The sequence below is a fragment of the Lithobates pipiens genome, unplaced genomic scaffold (assembly GCF_037356315.1).
Source record: "Lithobates pipiens isolate NorthernLeopardFrog02 unplaced genomic scaffold, aLitPip1_a1.2 Scaffold_16, whole genome shotgun sequence".
In the NCBI taxonomy this organism is placed as follows: Eukaryota; Metazoa; Chordata; class Amphibia; order Anura; family Ranidae; genus Lithobates; species Lithobates pipiens.
In genome coordinates, this window is record NW_027507748.1 from 478549305 (window position 1) to 478568333 (window position 19029).

General features: G+C 38.6%; 1 protein-coding gene across 28 annotated transcripts in view; it reads right to left on the bottom strand.

Moving 5' to 3' along the window:
* MBNL2 (muscleblind like splicing regulator 2) overlaps window positions 1-19029 on the bottom strand; it is a 223511-nt gene that overhangs the window by 24271 nt on the left and 180211 nt on the right. For 18 of the 28 annotated variants that reach the window (XR_013274601.1, XR_013274600.1, XM_077483014.1 and 15 more), the window contains 4 exons: window positions 15210-15410; window positions 11689-11952; window positions 3062-3115; window positions 2222-2375 (listed from right to left, as the gene is read on the bottom strand). Coding sequence is in view for 26 of the 28 variants with exons in the window: in XM_077483014.1 (XP_077339140.1) it covers window positions 2222-2375; window positions 3062-3115; window positions 11689-11952; window positions 15210-15410 (673 nt within the window). In the remaining 2 variants the exon portion in view is untranslated. The remainder of the gene's footprint in view (window positions 1-2221; window positions 2376-3061; window positions 3116-11688; window positions 11953-15209; window positions 15411-19029) is intronic. The other 10 variants (XM_077483024.1, XM_077483023.1, XM_077483022.1 and 7 more) reach the window with 4 other exon arrangements.

Sequence of the window (19029 nt, forward strand, 5' to 3'; positions counted from 1 at the left end):
CAGCCATATCTCTACAGTGTGACAATCATAATACTGGCTAAAGATTGGTGATATTTTGGCATACTGTAAGTATTTCAACTATCAATTTTGAGCAGGTGTGAGGGTGGGGGTGTTCTTCAGGTTCTGTGTGCCGAATGTCCATTTCCTACAATAACTGGGTTTTAGCTTTATTTTATCTTCCTTAGTTTGCCCCAATCTTTTAAGTCGTTTAAATTCACACAGACCATGAAATGTGAAAACTGCTACTGACATCACTATTACGTGTAGTGCCATCATCTGGTTTCCATGCTAAATGGCAAATATAATAAATGCGCACATATGTTTTTTGCCATTTTAGTGCATAAAAACAATTAACTAAAGGGTGAGTCTACCTAAATCTGATTTTTATTTTATTTTAGCCAAGATAAATAATTCACCAACTTTTTTACTGCCAACGCTAAATTCTACTCTTACTGAACACTATAAGCAGCAGGATAAGCCTAAATACTACCTTGGTACAGTAGTAGAAATTAGAAGGGACCCAGTTTGACAATTTCCACCAAAAGCAGGAGAAATCATTTTCAGGGCGGACTTTAACCACCTCAATACAGGGCATTTTCACCCCCTTCCTGCCCAGGCCAATTTTAAGCTTTCAGCGCTGTAACATTTTGAATGACAATTGCGCGGTCATGCTACACTGTACCCATGACATTTTTATAATTTTTTTCTCCCAGCAAATAGAGCTTTCTTTTGGTGGTATTTGATCACCTCTGTGGTTTTTATTTTTTGCGCTATAAACAAAAATAAAGGGGCGTTAATTTTGAGAAAAAAAACACCCCGCAATATTTTTTTACTTTTTGCTATAATATCCCAAATATAGAAAAAAAAAATGTCCTCAGTTTAGGCCGATGTGTATTCTTCTACATATTTTGGTAAAAGAAGCAATAAGCATATATTGATTGGTTTGCGCAAAAGTTATAACGCCTACAAAATAAAGGTCAAAATTTATGGCATTTTTTAAAAAAAAATTTTTTTTTACTAGTAATGGTGGCGATCTGGGATTTTTATTGTGACTGTGACACTGCGGACAGATTGGACACTTTTGACACTATTTTGGGACCAGTGACATTTATACAGCGATCAGAGCTATAAATATGCACGGATTACTGTATAAATGTCACTGGCGGGGAAGGGGTTAAGACTAGGGGGCGATCAAGGGGTTAAAAGTGTTCTCTAGAGAGCGATTCTAACTGTGGGGGCATAGGACTGACTTGGGGAGCAGACAGATCAGTGTTCCTCTATACTAGAAACACACAATCTGTCTCTCCTCTCCCCTGACAGGACGTGGATCTGTATGTTCACACACAGATCCATGTTCCTGCTTTGTGACGAGAAATCGCAGGCACACGGTGGACATCGCAGCTGCCGGGCACATGCATCGGCCCCCGAGTGACACGGCATGCGCCCCCTATACCGATGGGAACCAGAGGACGTCATATGATGCCTGCCTAGGATGAGAGATCCCACCTGCGGACGTCATATGATTATACGTGGGTAATGAAGTGGTTAAATAAAAGCTTGTTATATCAGGCACAATTAAAAGAATTTCTATAAATATATTTCCAACTTGCTATGTTGAAGCCTAAAAATAATGACATTCATGCCTTATACTGGTAGCTGTCAGGACAGTAACTGTTTCCATGCATCATTCTGCTAACAACAAGCATCATACAGTCTATAAGGCAGCCATCCTGCGGATAAAAGTGTGCCTACCTAGAGACTTGCACATAACGGAGGCAGACATTTTGTAGAAAGAAATAATCAATTTAACACTGAATATTTAGGTGGCTTTCCTCTCCATAATAGCCATTGTGGCCTACAGTAACAGATACTTCCAATGAAAAATGCTAATTCAATTCTGCTAACACTTATTACTGGCAGGAGTTAATAGATCAAGCACAATCTCTGACAAGGAACTCTTGTACCTAAATCCCAAGTCTTTCCAAGTACAACCTACAATTATCAGTACCACCAGCTAGCCCTCTGCTTTGTCAAACCCTACTCATCGGTATTAGTTCAGAGTACAGGCTTTGGTGTGTGTAACTAAAATTTACAACCACATGCAATAGCAGTCAAGAGTAGTTCAACTAGGTAGGTAAATAGTGATCTTTGACAGCAAACAGTAAATCAGGCAAAAATATGTGCTAAGTGTTTTCTCTTCTACAAAGATTATTAGACATACCTGCTGGAAAAAATGCTGCAGGCTGCTGCAACTGTGCGCTGGCCAGAGCCTGTTGGTAGTGCAAGACACTAGGGTTAAAAAGTGCGCTGGCACCATTGCTTTTTTCTAGAGCTTGTCTCTTTGGTAAAGGGTGAAGGACACCAGGTGGAAAAGCCTGTTAAAAAGAATTAAATGATACTTGTAGGAATCAGAATGTTTTGACACACAATGAAATACACACATAAGAACAATATGTGTTGTGATAAAATTTAAAAGAAAAATATCAATTAAAATAAAGATGCCTTGCCATGCACCTTAACTCAAACTGAGGCAATGCAGAATGAGTGAGATTTGGTTATTGGTAGCAAAAGCATGGTTTCTTTAACATTAAGACTGTAGTTGCAAGACTACAGAAATAAATTACATTACAATTACTTTAGAATCTGTGTAAATCAGACTGTATTCCTCATTTTAAATATCATACAGTATATGGACACATATGAATGCATATGCTGGAGGATGCCATTTAAAAACATTCAATATTAATCTACTGCTTCCTGATGTAACAAATTATTTTCATTTAAGACTTGAACAATTAACAACATAGGCAGTATTGCTTAAGGCTATCTTGTATACAAGTACTTCAAAATGAAGCTGTATTAACCAATGTAAAAACTTTTTTTTTTTAAATATATGAAGAAAATGAAGATGGCTAATAACTTTGATAGCTCCTATACATTAAATCGTATGCATTGGTTGTCTCAGATGATGTTAAAAAGCAATAACAAAAATATTAGTTGCTTAATTGAAAACAAAAAAAAAAAAGCTACATGCAAAGCAAAAGGTGAAAGGTCAAAGTACCAGATCTACAGTTGCTTCGAGAGGTCGCTTCATTGCTTTGGCAGTCGACTGCGTCTTTTAATAACAGGCAGCGAGCACATGATGGCAGTGGGCCAATGGGATTCAAGCGAATTAACATACAGGTAAACAGCAAGCAGAGGTGCATCATGGGAACGGCATTGCATTGTGGATAGGTGAGAAGGAAAAAAATATTCTGAATGCAATATACAACATATAAAAACACTAGGCATGCACAACAACAAAAATGTTTCTTTAAAGAAATGAATTTTACACCTTGAATTAGTACTAAAGCAAAATGCATCTACTATACCTTAGTTAAAAGCAGATAAGAGAGTAAAATACAGATGTTTGAAAATTGGTAAATCAAATTAATACTGTATTAGCATCTTTCAGACTACAGAAAGCATTTGCAAATTGCAGATCAATTCATAGCAAGATTAAATGCCTTCCACCATGGCAGACAAGAAGTTAGTAGATTTTACAGTTTTAGCTGCCACCAACATTGTCATTGTATTTTACTACTCTTGAAAAGTATATTGATGCCTAGTAACTTTAAAGCAAATGAAATATATTATTTTTGGTGATCATTTCAAGTTCTTGTATTGCAAGATAATATAAAAAAAAAAAAAAATAATCAAAAAAAAATAATCAACATTTACACCAAGTTAAAGTAGACATTTATTTCACACACATATAACTATACTACGTGCATACAATAAAATATGAATAGGCTGTTTTATGTATAGGCTAGCTTGTCAAGGTTTCAATGCTGTGAATTAAGGATATGCTATACTATTACTACTTCTTCAATCATCATTTTAAATTAACATTTCCATACAAATGTATAGGAAACTATAATTGAATAAAGATAGCAGAGACATATACAGTATATGCGTGTAAAGCAGGGGTCTGAAATTGGTGGCCCTCCAGCTGTTGCAAAACTACAAGTCCCATCATGCCTCTGCCTGTGGGAGTCATGTTTGTAACTATCAGCCTTGCAATGCCTCATGGGAATCGTAGTTTCGCAAAAGCTGGGGGGGGGGGGGGGCGCCAGTTTCAGACCCCTGGTGTAAAGTATACTCACTAAGGCTAAGACAGTTGAAAGTTTATGCTTACAAGTGTTTGACCTTTCTGGTGTTAGTACTTGATACTTTTATGAATGCTAAATGTACTCTTTTCCTATCATTTTTAGGTGTTTTTAGTACATGGCTGTAAATACTCACATCTTCTCCATAGAGAATGATGATTGTAGTAACGTACAAGACCTCATTCATCACTGAGTAGGAGCCCAAACACGTGCAGAAATATTTTCTACTAATATTTCCTACACTGTTTCAGCCAAGGAAAGAACAACAAATGTCAGAAAAAAATATTTTCATGCACTTTAAAAAAATAAATGGGGAAAAATAAATGAACAAGAAAATATAAGTGCAACTGTACTTTCTCCATTCATATGCAAAACAAGTCCCCATCTTTTTTTAAATTCACCTGCACATATGGATGTCTGAGATAATGTCTTGGTAAAAATGTGGTTTTGTATCACTTAATTGTAACTTCAAAATTAAAACCTAACTTCAGCCATATTGTTTTACAGCGTTTCTTTTTAGACAGAGCGGGGAAATGTTAGTTTGTCAGATTTTTAATCGCTGCCTTGAGTCCCTATTGGGGAGATTTCTCTTACTTCCCTGTCAGGGCAGGAAATGATATGAAATCTCTCTAACAGAGACAAAAACAAAACCACATTTTTACTAGGGAATTGTGTATATATATATATATATATATATATATATATATATATATATATATATATATATATATATATATAAAAAGAGGACTAGCATGTAAAGGGTCTGAGTAATGACCATAAAGATATTTTCGGGCTCTACAAATACTTTCTCCTTCACTTTCTCTTTTTAACAATTTATTTCACAAGCACTACAGACTGTCAAATTAAACAAAGTATAAGCCTAAATAAGTATTAGGAGCAGTAGTGTGCAGTGGCAAAACCAACGTCAGTGCTCTGTCATGAAATCCTGATTGTAAAGTGGTATATAAAATTACATGTAACTTTTTTATTAGAAAGCTTTAAAATGTATTTGGCTAATGTAGCATCAAGTGCAATTGAAGCTTTTACCCAAAACCCTGAATACCCTATAAATGCTTAGCATAAAAAGTAACATTACCTTTTTTTGAATATTAGAGTGAAATATTTATTTTATGTATTTTAAAACAATACTTAACAATTATTTTGCGTGTAAAACATAAATGGATATATAAAAAGCAACCTGAATGCATGCCAAAAAAAGCATAACATTTACCAAAGGAACATGGGTACAATTCACACGATCTCACATTTATGTGCGGCCTATACATCTAAAATAAAGCATTACAATTGTATCAACAGAACAGACAGGTAAGTAAAAACTAATGGCTGAAGCTCAATGCACATATTATGGTCAACTTGGTGGCTAAAAGGTTTTTCTCACCACTCTTAAAAGTGGTTGAAACACATATATATAAAACAAAAAAACCCCTGCAAGACAAAGGCATAATGAGCTAGTATGCACACTATGAAATACTTGCCTTAGATTAAAACTGTTGCAGTGGTCCCCGTACACTGCTGTGACCAGCAACATGTCTCCCGGAGTTATTTCCAGGTTTGCGGGCTCCGGCGCTGTGATTGGCCGGAGCCACGATTATGTCACTCCCGCAAATGCGTACGGGAGCCGCCGGTCACGGCACAGGCCCTTTAGAAACTGCACGATCAAGCCGTTTCTTCAGTGCACATGTGCCGATGATGTTGGTGCAAGTGTATATGATAAATATCTCCTAAACCTTGCAGGTTTAGGAGATGTTTACAGTACCTACAGGTAACCCTTATTATAGGCTTACCTGTAGGTGTAAATGGTGTAAGTAGGTTTACAATCACTTTAAAGCAGCAAACTTTCAGTGTGCTGCAGATTGTTTTTTTTTAAACTAGCAAGCTTGGCTCTGCCTAGCAGGAATATGTCAAAATACATTAATTTTGGAGGGAGTAGGGGAGCAGCGTTACTAATCTCACGTCAAGGAAGAACAGTAAACAGGGGAGGTTCTAACCTTCCTAATTCGCACACCCCACACACCAACACCAGAGCCACTGGGTGCTGGAAGTCTGCCTGCCAGCATATACAGCATCAAATTATTAGATGATCAGTCTGGAATGTCAACAGGTTAAATATCTAAAAGATAGATTGCTAAAAGACCTTTCCCTATCAAAGATTCACCTAGACTTCATGTCACTCAAGAATGCATGCTAATGTGCACTGCAGACAACTCTGATAGAAATATAGGCTATATATGTATACTTCTGTTTTTCTCCACAACAGATCTAGGTCTGTGGAGGTCTACACTACTTCAAAACCATCCTGTTCACTAAATTTCAACAGGATTTTTCAGATCTTGCCCTAAAAATAAAAGGTATCATGCAGGCTGCTTTTTTTTTTTTTAAAACACCTTCAAAAAACGTATTGCCTAAATCAGATCTAGGTGAGAGGGGTTTATCAGCATGCATTATAAAACGGGTTATAAATACATTCCTATACCAATTATAGATTGTGTTATTTATTTCCTGTAATATGCCTTTCATTAGAAGAACTAATATGTATGTCTATGGTTCTGCCATTACTTGGTACTCAAATTACAATTTAACAAAATGTTAATATATTTTCTTGCTATTTCAAATGCTTCCAGAGAAAAAAAGGCCTTCATGACTAAGAAGCTGGCAAGTGCACTAGCATAACACACCTAAATTCTTCATTGCTGTAAGGACATGTGGTGTACTTTTGTGATAAAAATCTTTTTCAAGAATAGAGAAAGAAAACAGTGTAGTGTGTGAAAACAAGACTGAGAATCTATGACTACTGCACACCCACAGAAAAAAAAAAAAAAAAATTATATTCACTAAAGGAAAATGATCCCAGCAGGGAATGCTTATCTGAGATCAGAATTAACGTGTATTGTTTTAGGCACTCCAAAGTAGAACTATAGCTATAAAACTAGAGTAAATTCACAGCCAGAATATTTGCAAGTGAAATGTTTTACTCAAACAAAACATTTGTAAATCTTTATAGAGACTCCTGTGTTTTTTTTAAAATTGTATTTCAATCAGTGGCCTAAAGCCCCGTACACACAGGCAGAATGTCAGGAGACATTTGCTGGTTCAAAAAACAAAACATCCAACATTCTGCCCACGTGCATGCCGGTCTAAGTTTTGGCCAGCTTCTGTCAGATGTGCATGCTAGAATCACACAGGCACACGAATTGTGTTACTGGTCTGGATCGGCCCTAAATGTAATCATGAAGAAAAGGTACACTGGAATTTGAAAACTCTTGTTGAATCCCCCAAAGGACCCAGTACACATAGCACTTGGTCCTGTTAAAATGTATGCAGTGTTTTTTTAAATACAATTACATTTCCAGTTCTGTCAGTGGTGGTTGTAGCTCCACCCTAGGTTTAAGCCCAATTTATGAGCATTCCCATGTGAGCAGGTACAATCAGCACCAAAGCCATCCCCTCTTTATTCTGTATATCTGCTCTCTAATTGTGAAGCCCTCTGCAATCTTCTTTTTTACTGAAAAGAAAGCTAATGAACATAGACATGCGTGTTTGCCCACCAGCCTATTCTGGATCAGAAGAGAGAAAGTACTGTTATAACTATTGGCTCATGTTGTGAATGACTATGCTGGACAGCAGAGCAATTATTCACCAACACACAAGCCCACAAAACACATACCAGCTACTACACTAGGGACTAGATACAGAGTTCCTGAATCTGACCTTCCACAACAATCACAAGGGGTGGGAAGGTGACCTTACTATTCCAGCTTATTTTTTCAGAAATTAAAGAATTAAAGGTTTATAAATGAAAAATCCTGCAATAAGTGTGGAACCCCTTATAATGACCATAGCAGGTAGTTGAAAAAAATGTTTTAATTGGGATCAGATTTTAAAATAGGCCATGGAAATGTGTCCTACGAAAAATTGGCATCTTTTAAAGAGGAAGTAAACCCTGATGGGTTTACTTCCTCTTCGTCTCCCTGCAAAGGTAAAGCATAATGGGCTACTATGCATCACATAGCACGACGCATCTATCTTCTTCCGGGTATTGCTGCTCCAGCCACTCACAGCGCCTGAGCAGCGATGACGTCAAACCCACGCATACGCGCACGGGAGTCACAACTAACGGCATACAGCGGCATGCTCAGTGCCCCTGCACGCCACTGTCTACGGTGCATGCGCCGTAGACAGCGGTGCCTGTCTTTTTGCAAATATCTCCTAAACCGTGTAGGTTTAGGAGATATTTCATGGACCTACAGGTAAGCCTTAATCTAGGCTTACCTTTAGGTCAAAGTGGTCGGTAAGGGTTTACAACCACTTTAAAGACCTCTGGAAATATCCTACTTTTATCTCAGGCCAAGTGTACTATCTCTAAAGGTTAAGTTCACCTTTGAAACATGTTATATGTTCCACCCATTTTTAGGGTGGAACATGTGAAATGTTCCAGCTCCTGCATCCTTTTCTGACGACCCCCCCCCTCACTGTGATGGAGGGCAGGGGATCCTCTCTTCATGCCAGCTGTCACAATTTACAAGGACCGCACAACCATGTAGGGCTACGCCCACATCATTCATTCACAGAGTTCTGTGAACAAATGAATGAATTAGAACTACCGTCGGTCTTCATGTCCAACAGCTTGTTGTTCTCAATGAACTGCGAGGGCGCTGGTGATCAATCTTGTAGTTCGATTCTTCCTACCATTCAATAACTGCCTGCCCATATCGGAGGTACGGCGCACGGGAGCGGAGATCGGTGCCAAATTCAAAAAAGTAAAAACACACCAAACACACACAGTACTGTAATCTTACAGATTACAGTACTGTATAAAAAAATTACACACCCCCTTTGTCCCTAGTGGTCTGTCCAGTGCCCTGCATGCACTTTTATATTATAAACACTGTTTTTTCTGCCTGAAATTTGGAGATTGCCCATAGCAACCAAAAACTGTCCCTTTATGTCAAAAGTGATTTTAGACCAACTAGAAAACAGCGATAATAAATTAGAATCACTTGCAGAATTGAGCGATAGCGATTTGTGGGGAAATTCGTCATTAAACACTAAATCTAATGACAGCGACAATTCTGCAAATTTCAGTGTTTTTGGATTTGATTACATTATTGAATCATTTTTATTATTATTCATTATATTATAAATTTTATCATACCCAGGATGGTTGGTTACTCTGTTTTGAACAGTTTTAAGAGAGTTATTCCTAAGAATTGCAGGCCTACACTATAAAACGCCAAATTTCCATGCAAAATAATTGTACCGCTTTCAGCACCTAAAATCAGAACTAATCATACCACCAGGGAGGTTAAGGCTTACCTGTAGGTCCAAGAAATATGTAGGTTTAGGAGATATTTGCCGAAAGACAGGCACCGCTGTCTACCGCGCGCAGGCGCACTGAGCATGCCGCTGTCAACGGCGATATGCCCGAGTGGGGGCTCTCGTGCGCATGCGCGGGAGTGACGGCTTCGCCGAATGACAGCTGCGGAGCAGCGAGATCCACCGAGAAGATGGATGCTCCGGACTACAGTGGACAGCGGTGACTTCGCTGGCTCCTGTGTCGGGTAAGTGACACATAATGGACTACTATGCGATGCATAGTAGTCCATTATGCTTTACCTTTGCAGGGAATCAAAGAGGAAGTAAACTCATCAGGGTTTACTTCCTCTTTAAGACACAATATTAATGGGCATCAATACATATTGTAATGCACATAGTATTAAGGCAGCCAATTTATTGAAATAGTTGTCAACGCACAGCAATACAGGCCCTATCACACCCAAGAGGTGAAGCTCTGCTGTTGTCCGTCCATCCAATATGTACAAAAATCGTTTTTTTTCCCTTGAACATTTTTTTTTTTTCAGTTTTTTGCAAAGTGAAGTTTCACATTTATTGAGTTCTGGCCTGGGGCAAATTTCCTTCACAGTGAATTTTTCAAAGCAAAGTGAACAGCCTATTTGCCTTTAGTAAATTATAACTAATGCTACAGGCAGAACCATTTTCCCTATTTAATATATTTGGTGATTTACGTTCCCTTAAATGAATTTAGACAGTAACCTGGGGATCTTAAAAAATGGCCATATTGACATAGAAACTGTATGAGCACAGAGACAAGGAGACACAGAGGTGTACCAGTTCTCTATATAAGGAATGCTATAGCTAAACTTTGCATTTACTATTACTACAATAGGCTGTATTCAGGGCCTCCAATCTGAATGTGGAATGAGGGTAAAAGTTTTGTGCTGATTATGTTAGTTGTATTTGTTGGATTAAAATTTGACTATTATTCACACGTTATGTATGACAAGTCCCACTTATATAATGTAGTCCTACACACTTTTTCGCACTCTTAACATACACTGACTCTTTTGTATATTACCAGCTAGATATCAGAATATAATGTACAGCAGGCTGACGGATGTGTACACTTCTGAAGGCGGAAAGCATTGCTCTCAATTAATCTCAAGGTAAAATTGGTTATTATTACCTTTACAAGTATGGGATAATTGTCTTCTGATGTGCTTCTGAACAATTGCTGGTCATAGACCATAGAGAGACAGATGGATAGAACTGTATATTTAGAAATGCTATAATAGCATTAGTTAAAACTGCTGGAAAAAAAAAAACTACAACAAGCCTATTTACATGATTATTAAGTCAGTGGCTACAAACATTATAGCTGCGGACTTAATATTAGGACTCTTACCTTTCCAGGGATCCCATGATGTCGGTACACCAGCCGATTTTTAGATCGGCTCTTGGGTGCTGGCACCACCATTCGTGAAGGGGGAAACCGGGCGGGAAGCCTTTAGGCTTCATAGTCGGTTCCCTAATGCGCACTGCACTTTCTAACAGGCCCGGTGGCAGAGGAAGGAGGAGGGGGGATGAACTCCGAAATGGACGCCACACCGGCGCAGTCTCCTGGAAGTGAGGATGGGTACCTGTTAAAAACAGGTACTCGTTCCCCCTGAAAGGTGCCAAATGTGGCACAGGAGGGGGGGGGGGGGTGAGGGGAGGAAACAGATAAGTGGATCTTCCACTTTTGGGTAGAAATCTGCTTTAAAGAAGGCTTCAGCTACAAGAATATAATTTAATGCAAACTATTTAAACTTCAAAGTTTAGATGAGAGGTTCGAATCACAGCCAGTTCAGCAGAAACAGCCGAGATTCGAACAGTGCATGGGCAGGTTGAATGTATCAAGTTGATGAATCAATTTTGGAACAACCAGACTGCCAGATTTTAATTGTGATTATCGCAAGCAGCTGGTATAGCTGCTAGCAATAATCGCTGTAATTTTTAACAATATAAAAAATCTTGTGCATTGTCAGAGCTGCAGCCTTAGTCACCTTTACTGTTCTGTTGAGCAACCTGTATGCATAGCAAGAAATTGGATAAAACAATATTTTCCTAACCTCACAATAATTATACTATATGCAATAAGAGACTTTAGAGTTACAGAAAAGCAATATGGAAAGTGTGTGTACTTTGACAGTGCTACTGAATGTGGGCAGGTACTGGCACTTACCATCACTGTTGCAGCTGCAGCAGCTGCTTGTGCTGCTACTGCAGCCTGGTTGGCTTGATGTTGTGCAGCTTTGATTTTGGCCTGCAAATGTGCAGGAGGGTGAAAATATTTGCATTTCTCCCTCATGCAGCGACCCTTAATGTAATCCATACAAACGGTTACAGTGTTATCATTTGTATCAATCATCGTGCTGTCTGCTGGGTGAGCAAAGCGGCAATCAGTCTCTCCCCGTGCACAGTTTCCTCTCTGAAACTCCCTGCATACCTACGCAAGACACACAAGGACACATCACTGAAAGTCTGCCTAGAAACAGGTTATATATATATATATATAGATATTGTACTATTACATACAGCTGATGTCTCATTAAATCCTCCCTTTAAAAGGGCTTTAAAGAATACATTGAGATTTTGTTACAGATTACAGCCTATTTTTTATTTTTTTTTGCAATTGCAATTTTCCCTTTCTTGCACATTTTTGTAAATATTGATTTTGACCATTTAGCTCGATCATAAAGCCACTTTGGAAAATCTCTCCAATTTAAATGCTTACACCACCCTGAACTTGTAGTAAGCAATATGCCCCATATGTAGCAAGTTTGTGTCATAAATGTCATGCTAGGTTTCACCTGCAATTGGCACTAGAGGCAAAAAGAAATCTCACAGGAGGTCCTACAAAGTATGGTCAGAAGTAGGGGTGACTTCTATCAGCTTTGAGAATCTCACATTTAAAGGACAATTCTTCTTTTAAAACATGTTACATCTTTATATAAAAAAGGATAACCCATTTTCCTCACAGGCCCAGGGCAGTGTAAACATTCTGTCTGCATTCACTATTCTGTGTCTTCACTGTAACAGATACAAACTAAGAGCAAGGTAGACATTTGCTTCAAATACCTGCTAATTTATAACTTTTCACTGCCAGGGGACAATAAATTAAGATTTATTTGTTGCAATTCACTATTGTAATCAGTGGATGATATTACAAACTGCAGGAAAGAAGCAGTCCCTGCATACCTTTAGATATGCTACACCTTTCACCTTATTACGGTATTGTAGACATCTAGATGGGTCCATGATCACTTATATATTCTTACTCTGTAGATATATATTCTATACACTTTAGCTAAATTCATGAATGAGCTGCCAGCATTTAGCAGTCTGGAATCTCCAATGACTGAGCTAAAGAATAGAACTCTCCTGGCAGGAAGACACTCAAGGCACTGTAAGAGGAGCATATGAAAGTTTTTGTACAGATACAGTGCAGATTAAAACAAGCTGAAAATAAACAGAGCAAAGCTTGCACTAGACTGGACCTGTGAAGACAGCTCTCAAAGAACAGGGAAAGAAAAGCATGAGGTGAGAGATCATGTTTTCAAAGATGTTTGTATATGGATACCTTTTAAACTGATTTTTTTTTTACAGCAGGGATGAAACCAACACTTACTTGCTACATATGTCATGCTTGAAGGATATACTGTGTAAATCTCAGAAGCACGGGGTTTTGGGCCTGTAATACAACCGCAACTACACAGTTGATTCTTGCCATAGTATCAAGGCTCATACTTGTGGACAACAAAACCCAATGGATGGCTAATACAAGATGTTAAACGGGTGCTGCTGTTTTAAAGGGCCAATCAAGCCATTTTACAAATCCATATGAAACCAATGAGACATTAAAATAAACATTAGAGAAGGACACAATCGGAATACAATATTCTTTACAATACAATTGTATGCAACTTAAAACGAAGAACAGTCAAAGGTTAAAAATGACCCCGCAACACAACAAATGTGTACAGTCCCTTTATTGTTAAGAGTAAAAAAAGTATACAGTCACTTTATTGTTGAGGCCAACTTGACTTCTGCTTGCTTCATGAATGTCTGCTATTGTTTACTAAGGACCTGTAAATGAATGCACAAGAGCATGGAACTTGTGTCTCTGTGCCTATTTATGGCTGACAGAAGCCTACAGTTCCCAGCAGACTTTACCCTGCTTTTGCTCAGCTGTAGTTTACCCTGACTGACATGGTAAAAAAGGAAACAAATCTCATGGAAACCATTCAAAATCACAGATATTCTGCTTGTAAATATGAATCTAGTGAATGTAGATCAAATATGAAGTATATTTTCACTCTATTGATATTAAATACAGTGGAAACACAAAGGTATATTTTTGCCCTACACAAGAGAAATGTTTGCTGATTATTTTCATTCTAAAATACTAAGACACAGAAGCTGATTTAATAGAGCAGAAGATGCTCATTACGCAGAATTCATATTCACTTAGTTTAGTGAAAAGGACGGTTCTTTTTCATGTCAATCATCAAAACTGGGTGGAAACCAAAATCCTTTTTTTCCCCCTCTTATTATCTTTGCACATGGCTGGGTATTCCAAGGGAACACACACTTATTTTATTTAAAAAGCTAAATGAATGACAGTGAACTATCACTTATCACTTAGCAAAATCAAAGTTAAACTTTCATAAGATAAAACAGAATTCACTGTAATCCGCAATTATATGCAAGAAAACGCCTAGTGTTTTTAATATCACTTGCACATACAGTATACCCGAGAATTCAAAGTGAACGCTACTTTACCATGTTTACTAAGCTAAGAGAACAACAATTTAGCCAATTAAATGTTCTTTACTGCTAATAAATAAACCCCAGGTAAGGGTAAACTAAAGAAAAAAAAAATTCTGTACTTGAATACAGCAATGAGGTGAGGATTAGGTAATTTAGGGCTACCCGAGGGGGCAATAACAAATGACAGACCATTGAAATCTCTGGTAGATGCAAAGATTTTCCAGTTTGGAGAAAGGAAAATCCCTGCACCATCTGCTTCCCTGCAACCTCCCAACCCCCCTACCATAGTGTGCAAAGGAATGAAGCTATCAGCCAAGTGAGAGCAGCAAGTTGTACAAAAAGAGGGGCAGGTACCACATTGATCAGGTGATGCCTTTCAAAAAGTATGTTGTGCACAACTTTTTTTCCCTTCTACTTAATAGCATGCAGAGCAAGCACAGCACTGTCAATAAGACACTAGGGGGGTTATTTACCAAAGGCAAATCCACTTTGCACTACAAGTGCACTTGGAAGTGCAGTCACTGTAAATCTGAGGGGTAGATCTGAAATGAGGGGAAGCTCTGCTGATTTTATCATCCAATCAAGTGCAAGCTAAATGCTGTTTTTTATTTTCCTTACATGTACCCCTCGGATCTACAGCGACTGCACTTCCAAGTGCACTTTCAGTGCAAATTCAAGTGAACTTTGCACTTGTAGTGCAAAATGAATTTGCCTTTCGTAAATAACCCCCTAGGGTACATATATCTGTCTGCAGACAACTATATTTATTCTTTACCTTAGGTAATCTTAAACCCACTGTGATAACACACAGTTGAGCTGGTTATGTATATCAACATTTCTGACGTGGTCAGAGCTTTGCTGTATAAAAGAATTTCGTTATGGCTTTTTCGGCTCTTGCCGAACAATGCGTTAAGGATACATTGTAAACTGTACCTCCAATTTATCTGTCCTGAGAAGTTTCTGAGTAGCAGTAGAACCAGCGACTGATACAGGTGGACTTCCCGGAACAATAACAGGTGTAGAGGGCAGCATTTCAGTTGGAACCAATCCAACACCAGGTGTCATTTGAGTAAGATATGGAGCAAAGCTAAAAGCGGTATTTGTTCCTAATGCTGGACCTACAGGAAATGTGGGCTGAAAGAAAATACATTAGTAAGTGCAACTGCAAAAAATTCAGTGAATGTGAAACATTTAGCAGTCTTGAATTAAATCACACAGTTACATCGTTAATTTTACACTTCAAGGGACTGTAAAAAAAAAAAAAAAAAAAAAAGATTTGTGAACTCTGTAAATTTATAATCTACAGCATATGAAACTAAAAAACTGGAAGGAGCTTGGCCTAAAATTAGGTAATGGGTACATCAGATATGTAGTCTTTGCAGTAAGCAGGTTCAGGTGTGTTCTAATTCTTTATACAAATATTCACCAATATAAATCAAGAGCAAAAGAAGGGGTGAGAGGATTCAGAATATGAGAATTTTGTCCAGGGAGCCTGAAACAATGTTTTAATGTAGCTGTACATGCAATAATAAATTATATTTACATGAATATGGCTATGTATACAGTTCACGACAGGACCAGACACAGTCGTCCAGATCAGCAAAGGAAAGCAAGAAAGAAAATATGGCAGAATAGACATAGAAATGTAAGTAAATAAGTGACTTACAGGAGGGCCTCTTTTATAAATAATGAAGCAAGGAAAGGTTATGAATTCATAGTTACAGTTATGAAACAAGCCAGATGACATTATCTGAGCAACACTTTAATACCCTTTTTTTGTGAAAGCACTACTGGGTAGGGCTGGGCGATTCCTCCACCCCCCCCCCCAAAAAAAAATCTGTGACTTTTTTTTAATAAAAAACCCGATTTACAATTCAAATTTATTTTATTTATTTTTTTATTATATTAATTAAAGTGCATCAACAAACAAAATTTCAAAAGGCAAACCCTTTCTCTAACTGAAAAGTTAGTGTGCAACAAAGATTGTTAAACATCCAAATTATTTATACTGTATTTGGATTGAGCTAACAAAAAAATCCTGAGGTTACTCTTAGTTGAATCGAACATGTAAACAGTAACACCATTCCTATAAAAATGTAATTGCATTTTAAACATTCTTTGCAAGGAAAATGTGCCTATCAACAACAGAAGGTTGAGGCAAGCTCGGTGACAGGTGACAAGTCACAATACCCCCACAAAACAAAAAAAAATCCTGAGGTAACTAACGCTAATGCCCCATACACACTATCAGATTTTCTGCCGAGTTTTTCCTTCAGATTTACCAATACCATATAGTATGAGGTCAAACCTTAGGAGTTTCAATTTGTATGCAATCAGGCAGGCCCTTGTACTACATGGTTTTGGTAAATCTGAAGGAAAATATCAGCAGAAAAACTGATAGTGTGTATGGGGCTCAAGACTGGCCATACTACCTATAGATTATCTGCAGATTTCTATGGTCAGGTGTCGGTCAGATGGAAAAAAAGTGGGGAACAGATTCCTCCATTTATGCTGAACTGTGTGGATGGAAGAATCTCCCACTGGCCCAAGCTTCTATATCTTGCTAGTCGGCCGCGCTGGCTCTCAATACCTGAACATTCTCATTTGGTGCAGGCATTTTACATATAGTAAAAAAAAAAAAAAAAAAAAAAAAAAAAAAATAATAATAATAAAAAGCAGCTGCATATGTTCAGAAAGAAAGCCTATATGAAGACAATGGTATAAATATCATCTTGGTATACTATAGTGATAGTGAGGAAATAGACAGCACGTTGGACAGAGCACAGGATGCTTTGTAGCACATTGGCTATAGAACACTGCATGCTTGCCTTTTTTTACTGACATTTTGGAAGAAAATTGGTATTTAATGCGGTAGTAAACCCGCAAATTTTTTTTTTTTTAAACCTGCAAAGCAAAAGGCATAATGAGCTAGTATGCACCGCATACTAGCTCATTATGAAATACTTACCTTAGAACGAGGCCCCGACATCTGGCCCGATCCACGCCGAGGGAGCTGACATGCTCCCTCGGCGTCTCTTCCGGGTATCGCGGCTCCGGCGCTGTGAGTGGCCGGAGCCGCGATATCGTCACTCCCGCGCATGCGCGCGGGAGATTTCAGTCCGGCCGGACGAGCGCTGCCGGATTTTCACGGCGAGAACCTCCTTGTGCGCATGCGCCGCTGCAGTCAGCGGCGCATACCGAGGGGAATATCTCCTAAACCGTACAGGTTTAGGAGATATTTTTTTTACCTATAGGTAAGCCTTATTATAGGCTTTCCTGTAGGTAAAAGTTAAAAAATTGACCATACAACCACTTTAAGTAATTGAGAAATAATTTATTTACTAAAGTGTTCACAGCCTAGACAGCCAAGAAGATTTATTGACATTCCTTTGTGCACAATTGTTATTAATAATCCAAATGTAAGCTATTTAACTGCTAGGAACTGTTTACATAAATCACAGCTGCGGGCAGGATTATTAAGGTGAGGCCGCGGCTTCGGCCTAGTCCGTGACGGCCGGGATCGTGGGCGGCTGACTGACAGTTCAACTTCTCCCCTGCACACGGTCACACACCGGAGAGGCTATGGGACACAGGAGGGTCGTGTGTGAGGGCAATAGGAGGATTAATAGAGGATTGCGCCGGCGGGGAGCTCAGAGTCTCAGACACAGTGCACATGTCCGCTCTCAGTGTCAAGTGCCATTCCGGACATGCCCCCTGCTACGGAAACTCTAATAGCAAAATACAAAAATCAAAAAAATGTATTTTCTTCAAATCTGAATCGATTTGAACTCACAACTCGATTCAAGATTAAAAAAATTTCCCCAGCCCTACCACTGGGATGTAAAAATACATGTTAAGCTCCATGAACAGTAGCTTAAAGCGGAGTTCCAGTCACCTGTGGAAAAAATAAGACGGAAGCTGCCAAAACTGTAGCTGCTGACAAATAAAAAATAGCTGCTCGCCTGTCCTGCGATATGCTCACCCCAGTCGGTCTCACCCGCTGTCTTTTTCCCAGGTGCCAGCATCTTCACTATGGACACCTGGCTGTGACAGCTTGCAGCTTCACAGCCAGGTGCCCACTGCGCATGTGCGAGGGGGGGGGGGGGGGACAAGGGAGGGAGGATAACTTCCGTTTCCCAACGCCTAGGTAGTTTTTGGGAGCGATTTTCTGGCAGAAATAAAACACTGAGAACTGAGAACTAACTGCTACTAAATGCTGGCACATGAGCGTTTTTCATCCAGCATTTTTTTTTTAGCTTATAGTGTAAATGAAGCCTTAAAGAAAATGCTTTTTACAGTATAGCAATCCTGTCAATTAGGTCACAGTTATGGACATTTTTAGATCATGCTATTATATTAGGCTATGTTCTCATCTGTGTATGTCAGGAATGTGAGCAAAATCGCAGTGCTGCTATATCTTTTTTTTTTTTTTTCCATTCAAAATTTTTATTAGAAAAAAAATGCAATGATTACAGCGAAAGTGCACGTAACATGCGTGCATAAACATTACAGTACATTACATAACATACGGTAAGTTGAAATAAAGTACACTCAAAATGTCTCCAACTTCGTCACGGGTTTGCGATTGAGAGTCTGGAACAAAACCCGTAAACCAGGCAAAAAGGTTACACATTCTTCTACATCATATCGTGTTGTTAATCCCTTCCCTACCGTTTAGATGTCTGAAGTAACTCGGACATGCTGCGTTGGAGTAGGTCTGAGTGAAAGGTACTTTGTCATGTCCATAAAACAA